Source organism: Papilio xuthus, unplaced genomic scaffold (genome assembly GCF_000836235.2).
Source record: "Papilio xuthus unplaced genomic scaffold, Pxut_1.1 DF828142.1, whole genome shotgun sequence".
Lineage (NCBI taxonomy): Eukaryota > Metazoa > Arthropoda > Insecta > Lepidoptera > Papilionidae > Papilio > Papilio xuthus.
In genome coordinates this window covers 4,220,215-4,237,184 of record NW_013530507.1, presented here as the reverse complement: position 1 = coordinate 4,237,184, position 16,970 = coordinate 4,220,215, and the positions used below count along the sequence as shown (strand labels likewise).

Genomic DNA, 16,970 nt, shown 5'->3' with positions numbered 1-16,970 from the left:
TCTAAATAAATTTTGCACTTTTCGCAGGGGGTTAGGTAAAGGTACACAGCATGCTGACACTTTTATAAAATTGAAACATGCTTTGCGTGCGCTTTTAGAGGTCCTCTCTCAAAAGTAAGACCTGTACATGTATTGATATAAACAATTAACTATATCAATGAGATTAGTTCTGCGCCTCCAAATTCACAGACAAACAAACAAATATAAACAGGTGAAAATATGCGTATAGATAAGTGTAGTATACTCTGTGTATTAATATGTTAATTAATTTTCGTCTATGGTGATCTTTGCTAGCTGTCAATTATATTGTTCTTCAATGGTTTGTTTTTATTTAATGAAATAATTAATTCCAATCAGTCTTAGTGGCAATTAAATGAAAAGTGGTAAAGATACAAATATGAAATTGTAACGTACCGTGTCTGTTTTTTCTTTACAATCATTTAAAAGTGCCATCATTTGTTAACCTTAAACCTACAATGCCGACAAATAACAAGTTGTGTTTGTAATAATGGATTCTTCGGATGATGCGGCATCTGTTCGAAATCCTATTAAAGAAGGATGTGAAAAAGAGGCAAGTAAGGAAAATAAATGCATAGATAGGCCGGTGAGCCAACTCGTTGGGATTGAAAATGTGTTTACATCAATGTCACAAGAACGAAGTTCTAGTTTTGTTCCAGTAAATGGTTCTCGACCTCGGTCGAGTGATGATTCTGAACAAAAGGTTAACCGAACAAAGGAAAATATTTTACAAAATGATACGATTGGAAATACAATTGACGGAAATCAAAAGCAAGTGGCAAATAATGCGATAAATAAATTTCACAATATTGAAAGTCCAAGTAAAGTTGAATCAGCCTGTGATAAAAGTTTCGATTCCAACTGTGAGAAATCATGTCAGAGGTACAAAATGTATGCAGATAAAGTAGGCAACAGTAGCTGTGTGAATGGTCCTTCAACAAGTGGCACAAATAAATCTTTTGATAATATTGAAAGTGGTGGCATTCGAGAAAACAGAAAACGACCTTCAACACTCAGGCTAGACAGACCAAACATAGATGACAATGATAGTTCAAGTGACACTGGTAATGATGATTACTCTTTGGGCTCTGAAGATGGCTGTATTTACACATATAGGGGAGGTGAACACTTGGCAGATCTACCAAGTTCCTTTTTTAGCCTAGACATGGGCTTGCCTTTAGATAGGCATCTCCCATTGCTTCCAAATTATCCAGTCCCTCAGCAGGGGCCAGGGAATGCCAGGGAACAAGGCTCAAGGGCATCCAGTCCGGATATGGATTTTTTGGAGATGGATTTCGATCCTGGGCCATCCTGTGAAGTTGATACAGATGATGAATCAAGCCCGGATGCTGATTTAGAAGTGGCAAACAGTTTGCCAGAAGAAATTGAACCGGTAATTAGGGGTACCACACCAGAATATTTGCCTAATCCTGTTGTAAATCCTCAACCATCTACCAGTACAGCACATAATGATGTTGAAACACATAGTCTAAGTGTCCCATCTACAAGCTGTGTTCAGGATTTGCCCCAAAGAAATATAGAAGAAGAAGTAACAACAGATCAAGAGTATGGACCCTACATCACACATGTAAACTTTAGGGGTGAACAGTTTTTAGTCAGAAGGACAATCTCAAGTTGGCCAAGTAATACACTGTCAGGGTTACATGTGTCCAATGGAGATTTGGTATCACCAAGAGAAGTAATAAATTGTGAGTAACATTTTAAATTTAGTTACTATTTAAGTATTGTAGTTACTTTCCAATAATTTTAACCCCTTTTGAACCAACTTTCCATTGATATATTGATATATAAACACGGCTAAACACTCACGTATATTCGTCCGGTGGCGGCACCGACTAGTTTCAAGCCCATCGGGGGCACTTCATCAGGATGAGTGGTACTGGTATTATTTCGCGGACGCGGCCCGTCGCTCACTGAGTGTTTAGCTGTGTTTATATAATATATCAATTTAGTATAATGTCTCACGAAATTTGAATAATTTAACAACTTTCCATGTATCTTATTGTTGTTATCTCCACTTTACCTTCCATGAGGATTCTCAGGGTCTTTAATTATACTAAAGATTATGCATTGGAATGTAAATAGATCTATTAGTGCCATTCTGAATTCTTTAGATCTGTGTATAAAAGGGTATCAAACAAAGTATTATTTTTTAATCAAATGTCTGTTTTTATTTTCTTTTAGATGACGAAGATTGTAATGATGGAGCACATACTTATGAAATCAATAAAGGAGAAAGACCAACTGGAGATTCAGTAAATATTCCTACAACTCTTTATCATATTACAATGGCTAAGAGGCTCATAATTCAGAAGACTTGTTCCGATATTGAAAGTCAGGATGCAGCTAATATGGTAAGTGTTACATGCAGCAGCTGGTTGTCTGAAGGATAGAAAATGTTTAACTCTTTTTAGATCTTTCTATCAAAGGCAATCATCATATTATACTATAAATAAATTTTGTAAAATACATTTAGCAATCTGCAAATATTCTAAACATGGGTTTCTGAATTTGCTATTCCTCATTTAAAACATATTGTTATTTCTGATTGGTCAGAGATAATGACAGGGGTGATCATATATCAGTGCACCAGCTTCCTGTCCTCTAAATCAATCTATCTACCATAATTTCAATTGTCATCCCCTTCTTAATCATATCACTGGTGATAAAGAACCTATGTCCCTGGATGTTGTAGAGTCGGGACCAAGGAGCGGGGTGCAGTAGTGACGGCGACACAGGATGTGTGGAGCCCCCACAGTGCATGGTGTGGTCGGAGCGTGAGGCCTGTGAACGACAGGTCACTCAGATTGGCACATCTGCTTGTGGGGCAACAGCAGTTGTTAACGTTTTTGTAAGTAGTTGCCAACTTTCAAACTCTTTTAAAAGATAAAATCTCTGTCCGCGCGAATTTCAAAAAAAAATGTTATACAAAAATTTCATCAAGATCTGTTGAGCCGCTCTAAAGATACCTTGTAACAAATATCCATGTATTTAAACTTTCACACTTATAATATTAGTATGATTACTTTATTAGAATTTAAACTAAGATATTTTGGCCTATTTTGGCCTAAATTCACTGAGTAAATTCTTAAGCAATTTTTTATTTCTAGATTGCTCTTGGTGTGCCCGTGGACATTGAAAGAATTAAAGCAGCAGTGGGAACGAGACAAAGGGCGAATAATGCGCCTATACCCAGGTAATGTATGTATACAGCAGGTCCAGTCTCTACAACATCTTGTACATTAATGTTTTCTTTTTAAAATAAGATAAAAAAAAATTAAATAAGAAGTAAGCATATTTTTTATTTCAGATAAAAAACTAGTTTTAGTACAAACATTTCGTCATTAGAACCTCTTTATTAAGTTTGATCGGAATAACTCCTATGGTTCAGAATGCATAGACAAAAAGCATACAAATATGCACTTTTATTTGTAGTCTATGCATTGTGGTTAAGTAATTTAAGTAATTATTAAACACTTAATAATTAGGTACCAACAATGCTTGTAGATTGGTTTTAGAAATGTAGTTAAATTAAATGATTGTTATTAAAATTATAAAAATATCATTATATTATTTAGGTATTTGCTGTCGCGAGCGGTCGCAGGCTGCACTGCAGCAGACTTGGTGACAGGGATACAAAGAGCTTCAGATGGATTGGTGACGGCTCGATTCTTTCCCTTGCATCCCGAACGTGCTATGTCACTGTCACACTGGCTCGCTGACTGGATATCTCTAGGTTAGTTATTATATATTAAGGCAAACAATAATCATTCTTATACATTAAATAGATTATTTATTATGTACCTAAACTCTCTATATAAAAAATAATGTTGTTCCTGTTAATTATGTATAATATGATAACAGATGACAAATTTTTTAAACAGGGACTTTGGACTCAGAAACCCACAGTGACTCGTATACTGTGCGTTTGAAAAGAGTGACACTTAAATATATCAAAAATTGCTAGAAAAATATAATTTTTTTTATTTCATTTTTTGCATTCAATTATTAAGACTTAAACATATATTTATGTATTTTTATATATTTTTGTTCTACAATTTTTTCTTTTCGTGACGTCACAAATAGCGCGGCTCCATGCACAATGTTATTTGATACTTATTATTTTAGTTAGATATTTAAAAAATTAAAAGTGTATATCTGTTTTTTAAAGGAGCTGTACCAATCCTGACATTAAATCTTCAAGTGGGATGTGAAGGGGAAATACCCGATGCGTGGCATCATCAAATGGTGTTCGGTGTATCTCCTCGTGGTGTGTACCTGTGCAACCCTTGTGAATGTGTGCCGGAGAGAGCATTGTGGCCGCGCCTCACCTCGCCCTCGGTGTTACTTGTGCGGGCAAGAGATATCCTTGCCAGGTTATCTCCGAATACAGATTTAAGTGTGCTCATGGCTGTACCGGATAGAAGGTTTCATACTTTCAATGTACTCGGTAAGTAAACAAGCTATTAATATTTAAGAATTTAACAAAAAACACTTAAAACATCTTCATACTTTTAGACATTATTAGTTAGAATCCTTTGGCGCGAATGGCGCACTTTTGTTACAAAGTCAAGTGTCATAATGAATAGTGAGGGGACATAAACGTCGACATTTTAGTAAGGCTAGTGTTACGCCAGTACACCGACACAGTGTCGGATTTTCTTCCTAACAATACATATTGTTATGAGACACTAGCCGTTACCTGCGATTCCGTCTACGCGAAGTTAAAAAAACTTAATTAGTATTTTATGTATTCTTCCAGTTGTTCTTCATCTATGGAAAATTTCAGTGAGATCCGTTCAGGCGTTCGGGAGATTTAACATCCATCCATCCAAATATTAGCTTTTATAATATTAGTAAGATTGTACATAATGAGGTGATTAAAGGTCAAGTGGCAAGTGTGATCCGTGAGTGGCGGGCGCACGGGTGGAGAGAGGCGGGCGTCGGCGCGCGCTCGCGGCACGTCAGGTTGCCGGCGGCGTACCAGGCCGGCGTCACCTTCGCCGCACTCACCGGCTCCGAGGCGCACCGCCGGCTTGTGCACGCCCCCCTGCCGCCCACACTAGGTACGTACCACCCACACTAGGTACGTACCACCCACACTAAGTACGTACCACCCACACTAGGTACGTACCACCCACACTAGGTACGTACCAATCGTACTAGACACGTACAGTCTGTTCTACGTTAAAAGTGATATTTTATGAACCTTTCATACGCATTAAGTCACGACGCGAAAACTATAAGCAATGGGACACAGCTTTTAAGCGTGTCTTTAGAAAAAATATGTATACATTTACATAACTTCAGAAACTTACGCTTTTGGTTTAAAAAATATGCACATGTCGATCCCTATGCTTCCGAACATAGCTGTTATGAATACCTACGGCATATACAAGTTTCTAAAGTTTTGTAAATGTATACATATTTATGCAGCTGACTGTACAGTTGAAGTGGAAATATTTGTCACGTTAAAAGTTTTCTATTTTAGATAAAAGATCCTTTCCAATTTGATTTCGTTAGTGAGGATTTGTTTACTTTTGCCTGCCTCAGGGTTATAAAATTGTTTTACACTATATTAATTCGGTTACTTTGTAATAATATTCTTAAAAATAATTAAAGCGAAGTAACGGAAGATTCCGTTACTTAGTAATGTTACGTACGTTAGTTGAGTCAAGATAAAATGTGTTTGTCTTACAAAATATACTAATTCAATAGCTTATTGTCCAAATATTTATTACGCGAATCTAAATCCTTGAATCATGGATGCATATGTAGTTTTTATAAAAAAAATAAGTGTTAATTTTATCAGATTAATAAACTAAATGTGAATGTTTAGATGTATGGATGGATGGATGTTTGTTTAAAGGTATTTACAGAACGGCTGCATAGATTTTGCTGAAATATGACACAGATGTAAACATAATCTGGAAGAACACAGACTACTAATTAAGTTTTTTTTTAATTCCGCGCGAAGTCGCGGGTGACAGCTAGTTATAATTAATATTATTAATAAAACTTTTATTAACAGGTACTCGGAAGGTATCGGATGGATGTCGACCAGAGCAATAATTTTGTGTCGCAATTCGCGATTGAAAAAAAAATATATATTTAGAATACCACCGAATTAAAAACTCATATTTCAGTTATAAATCTATTTGGCTAACTATTAATTGCTACGATTGCTAATGATCTTTGCTTTGAAAATTAGTGCTCACAAAATTTACGAAAAAATTACACGTATCTAAAATTGGCTGTCAAAGTAATATAATAGAGCGAGACGAACGTATACACAATCGCTATAGGTGCGACAAAGACGACATCCGTTCTGTCTGTTACTTATTGGCAACTTTAGAAACGTAATTTTTGGACAGTTATTACTCGTGTTATAATAGCCTTTGTCACAAGTATTAGTATTTATAAAGTAATATTTTATATACAGGGTTTCCCAAAAGGTTACGTACATAGGAAGGGGGATGATAGGGGTGGTCACAAGGGTCACCAGAAAAATAAAATAAAAATTCCCCTCTGGGTATTAAAAAAAGTAAATGGCATTTTTTAAAAACTTAAAAATTTTACACCTTCTGGGGCAATTTTAATTTTCTTTAAAAACTTTGTTAGTTGTATTGTTTTTTTATTTCATATTGATAAAGGGTTATTGACGATAACATAATAGTTTTTTTTTAAATGTAGCAATATTTGTAGGTCATTGGTTATAAAATTGCCCCAGAAGGTGTAAAATTTTTAAGTTTTTAAAAAATGCCCTTTATTTTTTTTAGTACCCAGAGGGGAATTTTTATTTTATTTTTCTGGTGACCCTTGTGACCAACCCTATCATCCCCCTTCCTATGGACGTAACCTTTTGGGACACCCTGTATACTATGACAGCTTTTAATATGACCATATTTTAGCTAAAAGTATTTGTAACATAGCGATCGTTTGTATGATGATTATTATATAAAGCTACGGATATATCTATCCTTTTCGTTGGATTAATTTTAAGTGATTCGTAAAATAATTATAACTAAATAGATTTTATCACGAAGTTCATCGCTGCTACAGGCCTGGGCGTTAATACGGGGTTCTTTTTTACCATGTGGGTCTTTCTGTACAGCGCCCTGGTCGGGTCGTCAAACTGCGTCCTAGTCTGACGCCGGAACTTGCTATATGATATTAAAGTTTGAATTTTGACACTCACAGTTTTATAGTCTCTAAGGGAGACATGAGTACGAGTATGAGAAATCTTTGGTCAGGACGTGATTAAATGACAGTGTCGGTCTAAATTAGTATCCATTTGTTTCTAACATAATCTGTTTTATGGTGTCCATTCATATGTACCCACTGAGGGGATTCGAAGCCCACCCAAATTAGGGTGACTCGGCCACAGTCAACCACGCTGGCCCATTGCGGGTTGACTTCACACATATCTTTGAATTTCTTCGCATATATGTGCAGGTTGCATCACGATCTTTTCCTTTACCGTAAGAACGCCAGATAAATGTATATATGAAATTAGAAAAACGTAAAACACATTGGTACATGGCGGGGATCGAATCTGGACTTGTAAATTTAGGTCCGATCCGGCCAAGCGTTTAAAAACCGCACCACTGTGTGACAGAGACAACGCTCTACACAACCGAATTCAGCCGATCTTTGTTTTGTTGTCCCTTCTATTTGAAAATATAGAGACAAAAATAGTTTTGTACTGTTTGTCTATAATTTAGATAATAAAAATTGTATGTATATTTAATTACGAACGTTATTTTTCATTAAGGCTTGTATTAATTTTATTAGATTCGCTCAAATGTCTATTTGTTTATTGTATGTGTTGAATCGTAATTTTGTTATTGGCTAAATTATCTTAGCCATAAAACAATCAGGATTTGTACATAATTTTTGCTAAGAAATAATATATTAGTCAATTGGTGCTTACTAGTCAAAATTATTATAGCACGACCATTTTTATTAATAATAAAAAATATTACTCGGCCTTACTAACGGTGTAGTTTTGGCCTATTACGAATATTTTTGACAATCGCCTTTCGTATCGCCATCGTCAATTATGTCGAAATTAGTATGATATATTTGGTGTATGGTACCCGATATGCATTCATGTCGAAGACGATAAGATGGTGATTGTCACAAATATTCGTGCTAGGGCCACTGAATTACGTTATCATGAAATTCTGCATTCACAAGTATTGACATATTGATATTGTCATAAAGAAAGAGAGGAATGATGTGTCAATATGTCACATTCACTGACCTCTATATATGGACAGGGTTTAAACCGTGGTATTTTGTGCCGATTTGATTTGCTATACTGGCGCTGACGGTTGCGGTTGCTAGCGGTAGTGAGTAATGGAACTAGTAATACAGATAGATTTTAATGAAGACAGGCGTGAAGTGGAAGCAATTCCGCGTTTCGTCTGATGAGTGTGCGTTCCGGAGGCCTAATTAAGTCCTCTTTCCCTACCCACTCTTTTTCTTATAAGGAAAGGATTGGAATTGGAAGTGGACCTTCCGGATGAGAGGAAGCATAGAATTGTTTTCTTTCTGTGCATACAGCAACAACGCATATGCAATTGCGTATGTCTATGGGCAACAGTCACTTCGCTATTTCAGCGATTTCAGGTGACCGCTCGCTCGTTTGCCACCTTATGATATAAAAAACAACTTCAACAGGTACATTTAATTCAGAACGAACGCCATTCCTAAGCAGTCGCCTATCCATATATAGAAATTATTGGTCTTGGAATAATTAACATTTACGATTATATAAACATTTTATTTTATTGGCACATCTAAATACTATAAAATGTAAGATATATTTACATCAGACCTTGCAATATAAGCTAAATCGGATACACGAGTACAATTAAGGGTTTTTGGAATATTTTGAACAAACGAGTCTATCGTACCCATTAAAAACAACTCTTTGAACATTGCAATGTCTTCCCTGATTAAAAAATAACCGAGGATTCCTGACTCCAAAATCTAAATCTCTTATATCTTTAACAAAACAGGAAAATATGTTTTTAAACGGGGATTTTGGTCTCGGAAATTCACGGTAAAAAATGTAGAAGGTGCATTTCTTGGTGTATGTTTAGTTTGAAAATGTCGTGCGTTTAATTTAAGATTAAAGACGTAGACGTGACGTAGCTATTAAATAAAAGCAATGTATATATTATATTATATTTTTGGATTATACGATGATAGAATAATATTGTTTTTCTTATCCCAATCCTTTTAGGAACTTTGGAGGAATTCAGATAATAAAGGTATGGTGAACAGCGGATAATAAGAAGAAATGACAAAGATGTTTACCGTGGTTTTCTGAGACTAAAATCCCCGTTTAAATTGTACTGTTATCTCTGTTTTTATCAAAGATAATGACAAGGATGAAGGTATGTTTTATACGAAGATTTTGGTCTCGAAAAACAAAGACTTGAACAGTATGAATATGGATTTGCTTGATTGGAAAATCATTTTAATTACTTTATATGAAACGGGTTTATTTTTAATTGTTAAAAATATTGCGGAGTAGCAAAAACGGTTCGTTTATTAATTTTGATCGTATATAGTTACGTTAATTATTTCGGATAAATGATTTTCCACAAGCGACATTGGGATAATAAGTTTCAACCACTGTTTTGAAAAAGTCAGCCGAGGGTACAGCATTCGCGGGCAGTGATTCAATTTTCTTTAAAATTCTATCATAGGTGGATCGTTCTTCTCTGTAGTAAATGCCGACGATACCAAGTTGTTGATAAATATCGCGAATGCGCGTCACATGGTCCGGCTGCCAGCTGCCGTAGTTAGCAACAAACTCTTCTCTCTGAGTGGGCGAGCAACGTTGCAAGGCGGTTACTGCCAGCCACGTACATTTACCCTCTTGGATGTCGGAGCCTGTTTTACCAGTTTGCTCGTCGTCGTCGTAGTAGTCAGTGAAGTCGTTCTGAAAAACAAAACAGGATTATTTTATATATTTTATCTCGCTTATCGGTTTCTGTCTATCGTCAATTTCGAGTAAAGTCAATTGAGAAACTAAAATACTAGAAGTATAAGGTAGCATTCTAATTGTTGGCTTCGCTAGTTAATAAATATGATGAGGAAGTTAAGGAACTTTTAAGAAATTGCGAACTGAACGCATCACTTGTCATATTTACACAAATACAACAAATCTTTTAAAGGTATTCAGTTTTTAAGTATTCCGGGACATGGGAGAACAACAAGACAAACCAAAGGGGTGGCAGACACCACAGACCTACATTTGGCGAAGTCCAGGCACCTCTAACTCTTCTAAATTCATACATCTACGAATACATGCACTTCTGTTTCGGTTGATCTAAATACCAAGAAGAAGTAGACAAAAAATGTGACTCCTTACATTTATTTGGCTCCAAATTCCAACATCGGTTAAGATATCATCCACATATCGACATGTTTCCTTGTTATACTTGTTGGATAGAACCAGCGCGGAGAGTATCGGAAACTTGACAGAATAGTATGCGTATTTGTACAAGGCAATGTTTTTGTAATAATCCATTGTGAAGTTCTTGTAATTGCGTTGTTTTGATGTTATAGCATCCAAATATTGACCGACGTTACAAGTGAAAAACGCCTGTGAAAAAAAAATAGCAATTTAAAATCTCCCTGAAATTTTGCATAGATGTAGACCCATAGCCTGAAAGGACACATAGGCTACTAATTAAGTTTCTTTTGATGCATGAACAGAGTCGCAGGTGATCACTAGTGTTTTAAAGATACTGTCATATGTAATTTTACGAGTCAATCAAACACAAATAAGATTAAGGGAAATTGTGGAAACCTCGTTGAAGAGTTTAGCGAAGTCGACAAAGAGCTGTGACGAGAAGTTGATGTTCAGTAGCTGCATAATGAAACTACGTAGCATGCTGGCGTCGTTGCTGGCCAGCGAGCCCACGTCTTCCAACAGATGCCAACATGGCTGCCCGTTGCGACTCCGAGCACCGTCTTCGATGTCATCCAAAATAAGAATATATGACATTAACTGTAAAGTAAGTAAATGTATGAATATAAAAATCTGAATGCAATAAAAATCGTTAACTTAAGTTATGTAGAAAATAATAACATCTAAACTTACCAATTCAACGCACCACGCTAAAACATATTGTTGATTATTTAAATCGCCTTCAATCTTTTCGGACTTCAGCAGTTCATGGCCAAGTATAGTTAATTCACCTTGAATTGTTTTTCGTCCACGCATATAGTATTCTGCAATCTGGAATTTAAATTGTCTTTAAATTTTATTTACCAACAACGTTAGGTCATTGATAAAAAAAAGTTACAAATTAAAATTTATTGAACAGGAAACTGTCTTCTTTTCACAGATCGAGAGTTATCGATACATCTGTATATAACATATAGTTATTACTGTTTTTTTATGACAATGAAAGGGACGACAATATCGGAAACTCGTAATCACTTACTCTTTTCATTCGATCATGTAATTCGTCAGTCTCCAAGTACTTAGTCTGTTGTACTCCGTTGTCTATTATAACGGGCAAAGAATTAATAAAGCTATTGTATGCCTCTTGGGGCAAGATTTTCTTCTGCTTTTGAGGAGGACGCCTGAAAGAATGCCATGCTTTCGTTAATTGTCTGCTACAAAGAATAAGCGTTGATAACCAGCCAGTAATTTCAAACCATAAAGGGATAGTCTTGCTTAGTATGGATGCTGACTACGATCTTTGTCATCTTTTTGACTGAAAGCGGGAAGCCATTTTGTAAAATCTCAAAGTTGGACTTATCTTACTAATATCATAAATGCTAAATTTTCCTTTTTTTAAAAGCAGAAGGGGGGCAAACGAGCTGCGCGAACAACGAACCGCAAATGCGTTGCCGTCCTTTGAGATGATTTGGTAGAATCTATGTTTGTATTGAGGTATCTACAGAAAGACTGCATAGATTTCGATAAAATTTGGTATAGATGTAGTCAGAAATAACACATACGCTATCTATGATCTTGAAAATGTGTACGGTTACTCGATAACACTGCAACGGTTTAACACGTATTATTGAAAAGAAAGTATAGTCTCGAATAACATATGAGATTCATTGCATCTTTTTTTTAAATAATGCACAGACGAAGACGCGGGCAAAACTAGTGTTATATAATATAAATATATTATATACGAACATACCACTTGCAGTAATTCCTGGACAAATTCAGCAACCATTTGACCGCTACCATATTACTTGGGAATACAGGATGAGATAAAATATAAATACGTGAAGCTCACAGCACCGAATGAATATTTAGTCTGTCTGTTTTAACTAAACTATTTAATATTTATACATCAACTTGCTGTTTTGCTTGTTATAAATCTATTATTTATATTCGTTATTCACTATGCCGGTTTTAGTTTGATTAAAAAATTAATTTTCCTTATACCAAAACCGGTATCACTTAAATTCTATGCGTTAAGATTTCTAATATAAAAAGTTATTAATTTATTAATAGAATACAATAAAATATCAACTGGCCTGGTTGATGGATATACGAATGACTAGCATCAGCACGAGCGGATTATGAAACCTGTATTATGAATTAACTGGTTTTATCCAGTTATTGCTGATAATACTACATCACTAGACTTTGATTGACACTGTCATATAATCTAATACGGCAAAACGCAACGCACATAACGTGTGTTATTGCTAACACGTGTAATTAGTTTATGGTAAAGAGTTTAATTTTTGTGCTATAAAAAGAGTTTGTGCAAGTATTCCCCTCGTGAAAATTCGAACATCCTTTACAGTTTTGTACAGTCGCGCCGACAATATTAATTACATTCCATATTCAAACAGAGCCTTGAGTTGTTGTTTTAAGTTAATCTTTTTAACGAATTACTTTTTACTTATTGCTTATATGTTTGAAATATTTTTCGTTTTTAAAGAAATAATAAAAAGCCACTTCTGTTTCTGATAGTACTGAAGACAATGAGTTTACAGAATGTTTTATTTTTACAGACGGAATACTTTGACATCTATTAACATTAGTTATATTTTAGGGTGATTAGAAAAACATTCTATAAAAATATCGCCTTGTTGAATTTCTATCGCTCGTTATTTTGACGATGATGACGACAAATCATTAATTTATATATTTAATAAAGTTTTAATTAAAAAATTCTTAGTTTTTTGTTTTTACAAAAGATAACGGACAAAAAAAAGTATTAGGCTCAATTTCCATTGACAAACAAAATAGGTCACGAAATCGATAACGTAGAGCCAATCGCTATGTAAATATAGGTTTTTGTCAACACTTTTAAAAAATCGAGTCATTACGTAGCTCATTACCTAATCAAGTTGATTTCAAGGTTTGGGCATCTTGTTCATAAAGTAAACAAACAAAACAAATGACATTGTTTTTTTTAGATATCACATGAGCATTTGACTCTATAGCCGTTGATACTTTCGTAATCTAAACGATTTTCCACAAGCGACATTTGGATAATAAGCATCAACCACTGTTTTGAAGAAGTCAGCTGATAGCATGGAATTGGCGGGCAGCGATTCAATTTTATTTATAATTCTATCATAGGTGGTTTGTTCCTCTCTGTAGTAAATGTCGATGATGCCAAGTTGATGGTAAATATCGCGAATGCGCGCCACGTGGTCCGGCTGCCAACTGCCGTAGTTAGCAATAAATTCTTCTCTCTGAGCGGTCGAGCAACGCTGCAAGGCGGTTACGGCCAGCCACGTACATTTACCCTCTTGGATGTCGGAGCCCGTTTTACCAGTTTGCTCTTCGCTGTCATAATAATCAGTGAAGTCATTCTGAAAAACAAAACAGGATTATTGATAATTACCCGATATTTTTATATCCCCATATATAAAGAAGACTTGCAAGTGACAAGCAGAACTAAAAACATAAATGTGGAGAGGTACAGGTACAGAGGCAACCGGCCGTAAAAAAATAAAGCCAAAACCTTAAGGTTTATAAACCCTTTTGCGCGACATCAATGGGATAAAGCCGGGGAGTAGAGTACATCGGCAGGGGTAGACCGCACATAGAGTGGAATAAGAACAGGGAGTTGATGATAATATGTCACGAAATTAACTGTGACATTGTATCCGAGCTAATGGATGATAAGAACAGTAATGAAGTAGACAAAAAATTGTTTTCCTTACATTTATTTGGCTCCAAATTCCTACGTCAGTTAATATATTGTCCACAAGTTGACGTGTATCCTTGTTGTATTTGTTGGAGAGAATAAGCGCACATAGTACGGGAAAGTTTATGCACCCGACAGCGTATTTGTTCAAGGCGATGTTTTTGTAATTTTTCATTGTAAAATTATCATAATTACGATTTTTTGATGTTACTGCGTCCAAATACTGTCCAACATTGCAGATAAAGAAAACCTGTGAATATATTATGAATAAGTTTTATTCCTTAGCTTTACTTTAATATGTAAACGTCTGAATTATTATATGTAAAGATATGTAAAAATCTAAAGAAATACAAAACACCATAAATCTGTCAAAGGTACTTTATCAGCAAAAGGCGAATTTACTATCTAAAAGTTTGAATTTGTTCCGCAGTCAAGTACTCAATCTTACTTCAGCCAATCTTAAACTTCTTACTAATATTATAAATGTTTGGATGAACGGAAGGATATTTGTTCGAAGATATCTCAGGAAAGACTCGACGGATTTCGATGAAATGTGGCACACATGTAGAACATAGTTTGAAAGAACACATGGGCTACTAATTAGGTTTTTTAATCTCTCGCGGACGGAACCGCGGGTGACAGCTAGTTAAATATAAGTACGATGTATTAATATCATAAGTAGTGACCTCATTGAAGAGTTTAGCGAAGTCGACAAAGAGATCTGAGGAGAAGTTGATGTTCAATAGCTGCATAATGAAACTACGTAGCATGCTGGCATCGTTGCTGGCCAGCGAGCCCACATCCTCCAACAGATGCCAACATGGCTGTCCGTTGCGACTCCGAGCACCGTCTTCAATGTCATCAACGATGAGAAAGTACGACAGTATCTAAAATAAGTTATTCATATTCATCAAAGGTAAATAAGATTGATTTGAGTAACTGAGTTGAAAAAATAATTTTATTAACAAAACAAAAAACTTTTAGGTACACAATTCAAGGTACCATTAAAAGAATTGATTAGATCGACCGAGTTATCTGGCATGAATCGAAAGGTGCACTTTAGTTTTTTTATCTTTTGCTTTTTTATTCATTTAGTAGTCCCTACTAAATATTTGCTTTTACTTACTAATTCAGCGGACCAGGCTAAAACGTGTAGTTGTTTTTTTAAATCACCTTCAGTTTTCTCAGGCTGTCTAAGTAGGTCATGGGTGAATATCGTCACTTCACCGTGTACTGTTTTACGTCCGCGCAAATAGTATTCTGCAATCTCAATATTTATTTATTAATCACATAATTTTTTATATATAATCTTTCATATTATAAAAAAAAACCATCAATTTTTGCGGCCAATTTAATGAGACATTACAATATGGCAATATTTATTTAGTAACGGTATCCATATTAATTGTAAAGTTTCACAGATCACTTACCGTTGGTTTGCGAGACCAAAATCACTGTGTAAAACATATCGTCATCCCTGTCATTATCTTTGATAAAACAGGGATAATAATATGTTTCTAACGGAGATTTTGGTATCGGAAACTTACGGTAAGAAGCAATGACTGGTGTTCTAACAAAGAGTACAGATTCTACCTAACCTATTTACATCATCATCATCAGTGTACGTCACTTTACGTCCCCACCGAGGGGCTCGAAGCCTACCCTAAGTTAGGGGTGACTAGGCCATAGTCAACCACGCTGGCCAAGTGCAGGTTGGTTGGCCTATTTACATGAGATGCCTAAACTGCTAATGACATCATCTAGTCCGATAACAAGAATTTAGTACCATCATTTATTATTTACTGCTTCAGTTTCTGGGTTTAATATTTTATACTTACTCTTTTCATTCGGTTTCGCAATTCATCTGTTACCAAATATTGTGTTTCTCGTACTCCTTTGTCTAATATAACGGGTAACGAATTAATAAAGTCATTGTATGCTATTTTTGACAATATTTTCTTTGACGTTGGCGGGGAACAACTGGAACATGACATTTAAACATTCAAGGTTATAATTAAGCTTCAGACTTCTGATCTGAACGTGGAAGATATAAATTGTCAGTGAGATCTCAATCTGAGTCACACTGATAATGGACAGAGAATGGCTACTTTCATTCTCAAAGAATGTCGACGTCCAGAGGTCATACACAATAGCAGGGAAGTGTTCGCAAATTGAAGAAGAAATGTATGCATTCAACCACTTATTCATATATAAAAAGCACTATTATTACATTTGTTCGTTTAATATCAATGTAAGTAAATGTACATAACGTAAAATATAATATGTAAAAAGTAACTTACCACTTTGTGTAATTCCTGGCTAAATTTATCAACCATTTACACGAAACCATTTTACGTACTGACAGTTTTAATTAAGTGAATAAGTATGATTAACTACCTCAGAACTTCACCTGAGTATTTATGTGTAAAAACTGGTTTTCACTAATTACCATGTATTTAATAATTACAAAATCCTTGCAAATAAATATATTAATTATACATTTTGAAGTAATTAAGACCTTTAAATATAGCTGATTACATCTATTGTATTTTCTTAATGGTCGGTATATATTATTCCAGTCCATGCATTGTGGTTCCAGTGCAGATTTTGATTTCTGGACTGGAATAATGTAAACCTGGCTAACGTTCAGAGATGAATGGCTGTCGAAGTACCCACTTTTCAATAACTTACTGCGATCTATATAATTTTTGCTTACATTATCTTGCGATTTTTTTTGTTAACGCGGGGAATGCGTTTATGCACTTCGCC

At 35.2% G+C, this 16,970-nt stretch overlaps 2 protein-coding genes across 2 annotated transcripts; one reads left to right on the top strand and one right to left on the bottom strand.

Moving 5' to 3' along the window:
• The first annotated feature begins 262 nt into the window (after nucleotides 1–262).
• On the top strand, nucleotides 263–6,519 carry LOC106114461 (uncharacterized). The gene is made up of 8 exons (XM_013307693.1): nucleotides 263–1,727; nucleotides 2,224–2,393; nucleotides 2,735–2,890; nucleotides 3,150–3,235; nucleotides 3,618–3,775; nucleotides 4,211–4,489; nucleotides 4,926–5,105; nucleotides 6,071–6,519. The coding sequence occupies exons 1-8, from the start codon at nucleotides 509–511 to the stop codon at nucleotides 6,109–6,111; spliced, it is 2,289 nt and encodes a 762-aa protein (XP_013163147.1). The 5' UTR covers nucleotides 263–508; the 3' UTR covers nucleotides 6,112–6,519.
• A 3,060-nt stretch (nucleotides 6,520–9,579) lies between these two features.
• LOC106113988 (uncharacterized) lies at nucleotides 9,580–16,581 on the bottom strand. Its single transcript, XM_013307047.1, has 13 exons — nucleotides 16,502–16,581; nucleotides 16,040–16,181; nucleotides 15,328–15,468; nucleotides 14,888–15,088; nucleotides 14,218–14,451; nucleotides 13,490–13,863; nucleotides 12,564–12,619; nucleotides 12,225–12,318; nucleotides 11,511–11,652; nucleotides 11,165–11,302; nucleotides 10,871–11,071; nucleotides 10,430–10,663; nucleotides 9,580–9,997 (listed from the first exon to the last, which is right to left on the bottom strand). The coding sequence occupies exons 1-13, from the start codon at nucleotides 16,549–16,551 to the stop codon at nucleotides 9,629–9,631; spliced, it is 2,376 nt and encodes a 791-aa protein (XP_013162501.1). The 5' UTR covers nucleotides 16,552–16,581; the 3' UTR covers nucleotides 9,580–9,628.
• Between the last annotated feature and the right edge of the window lie 389 nt (nucleotides 16,582–16,970).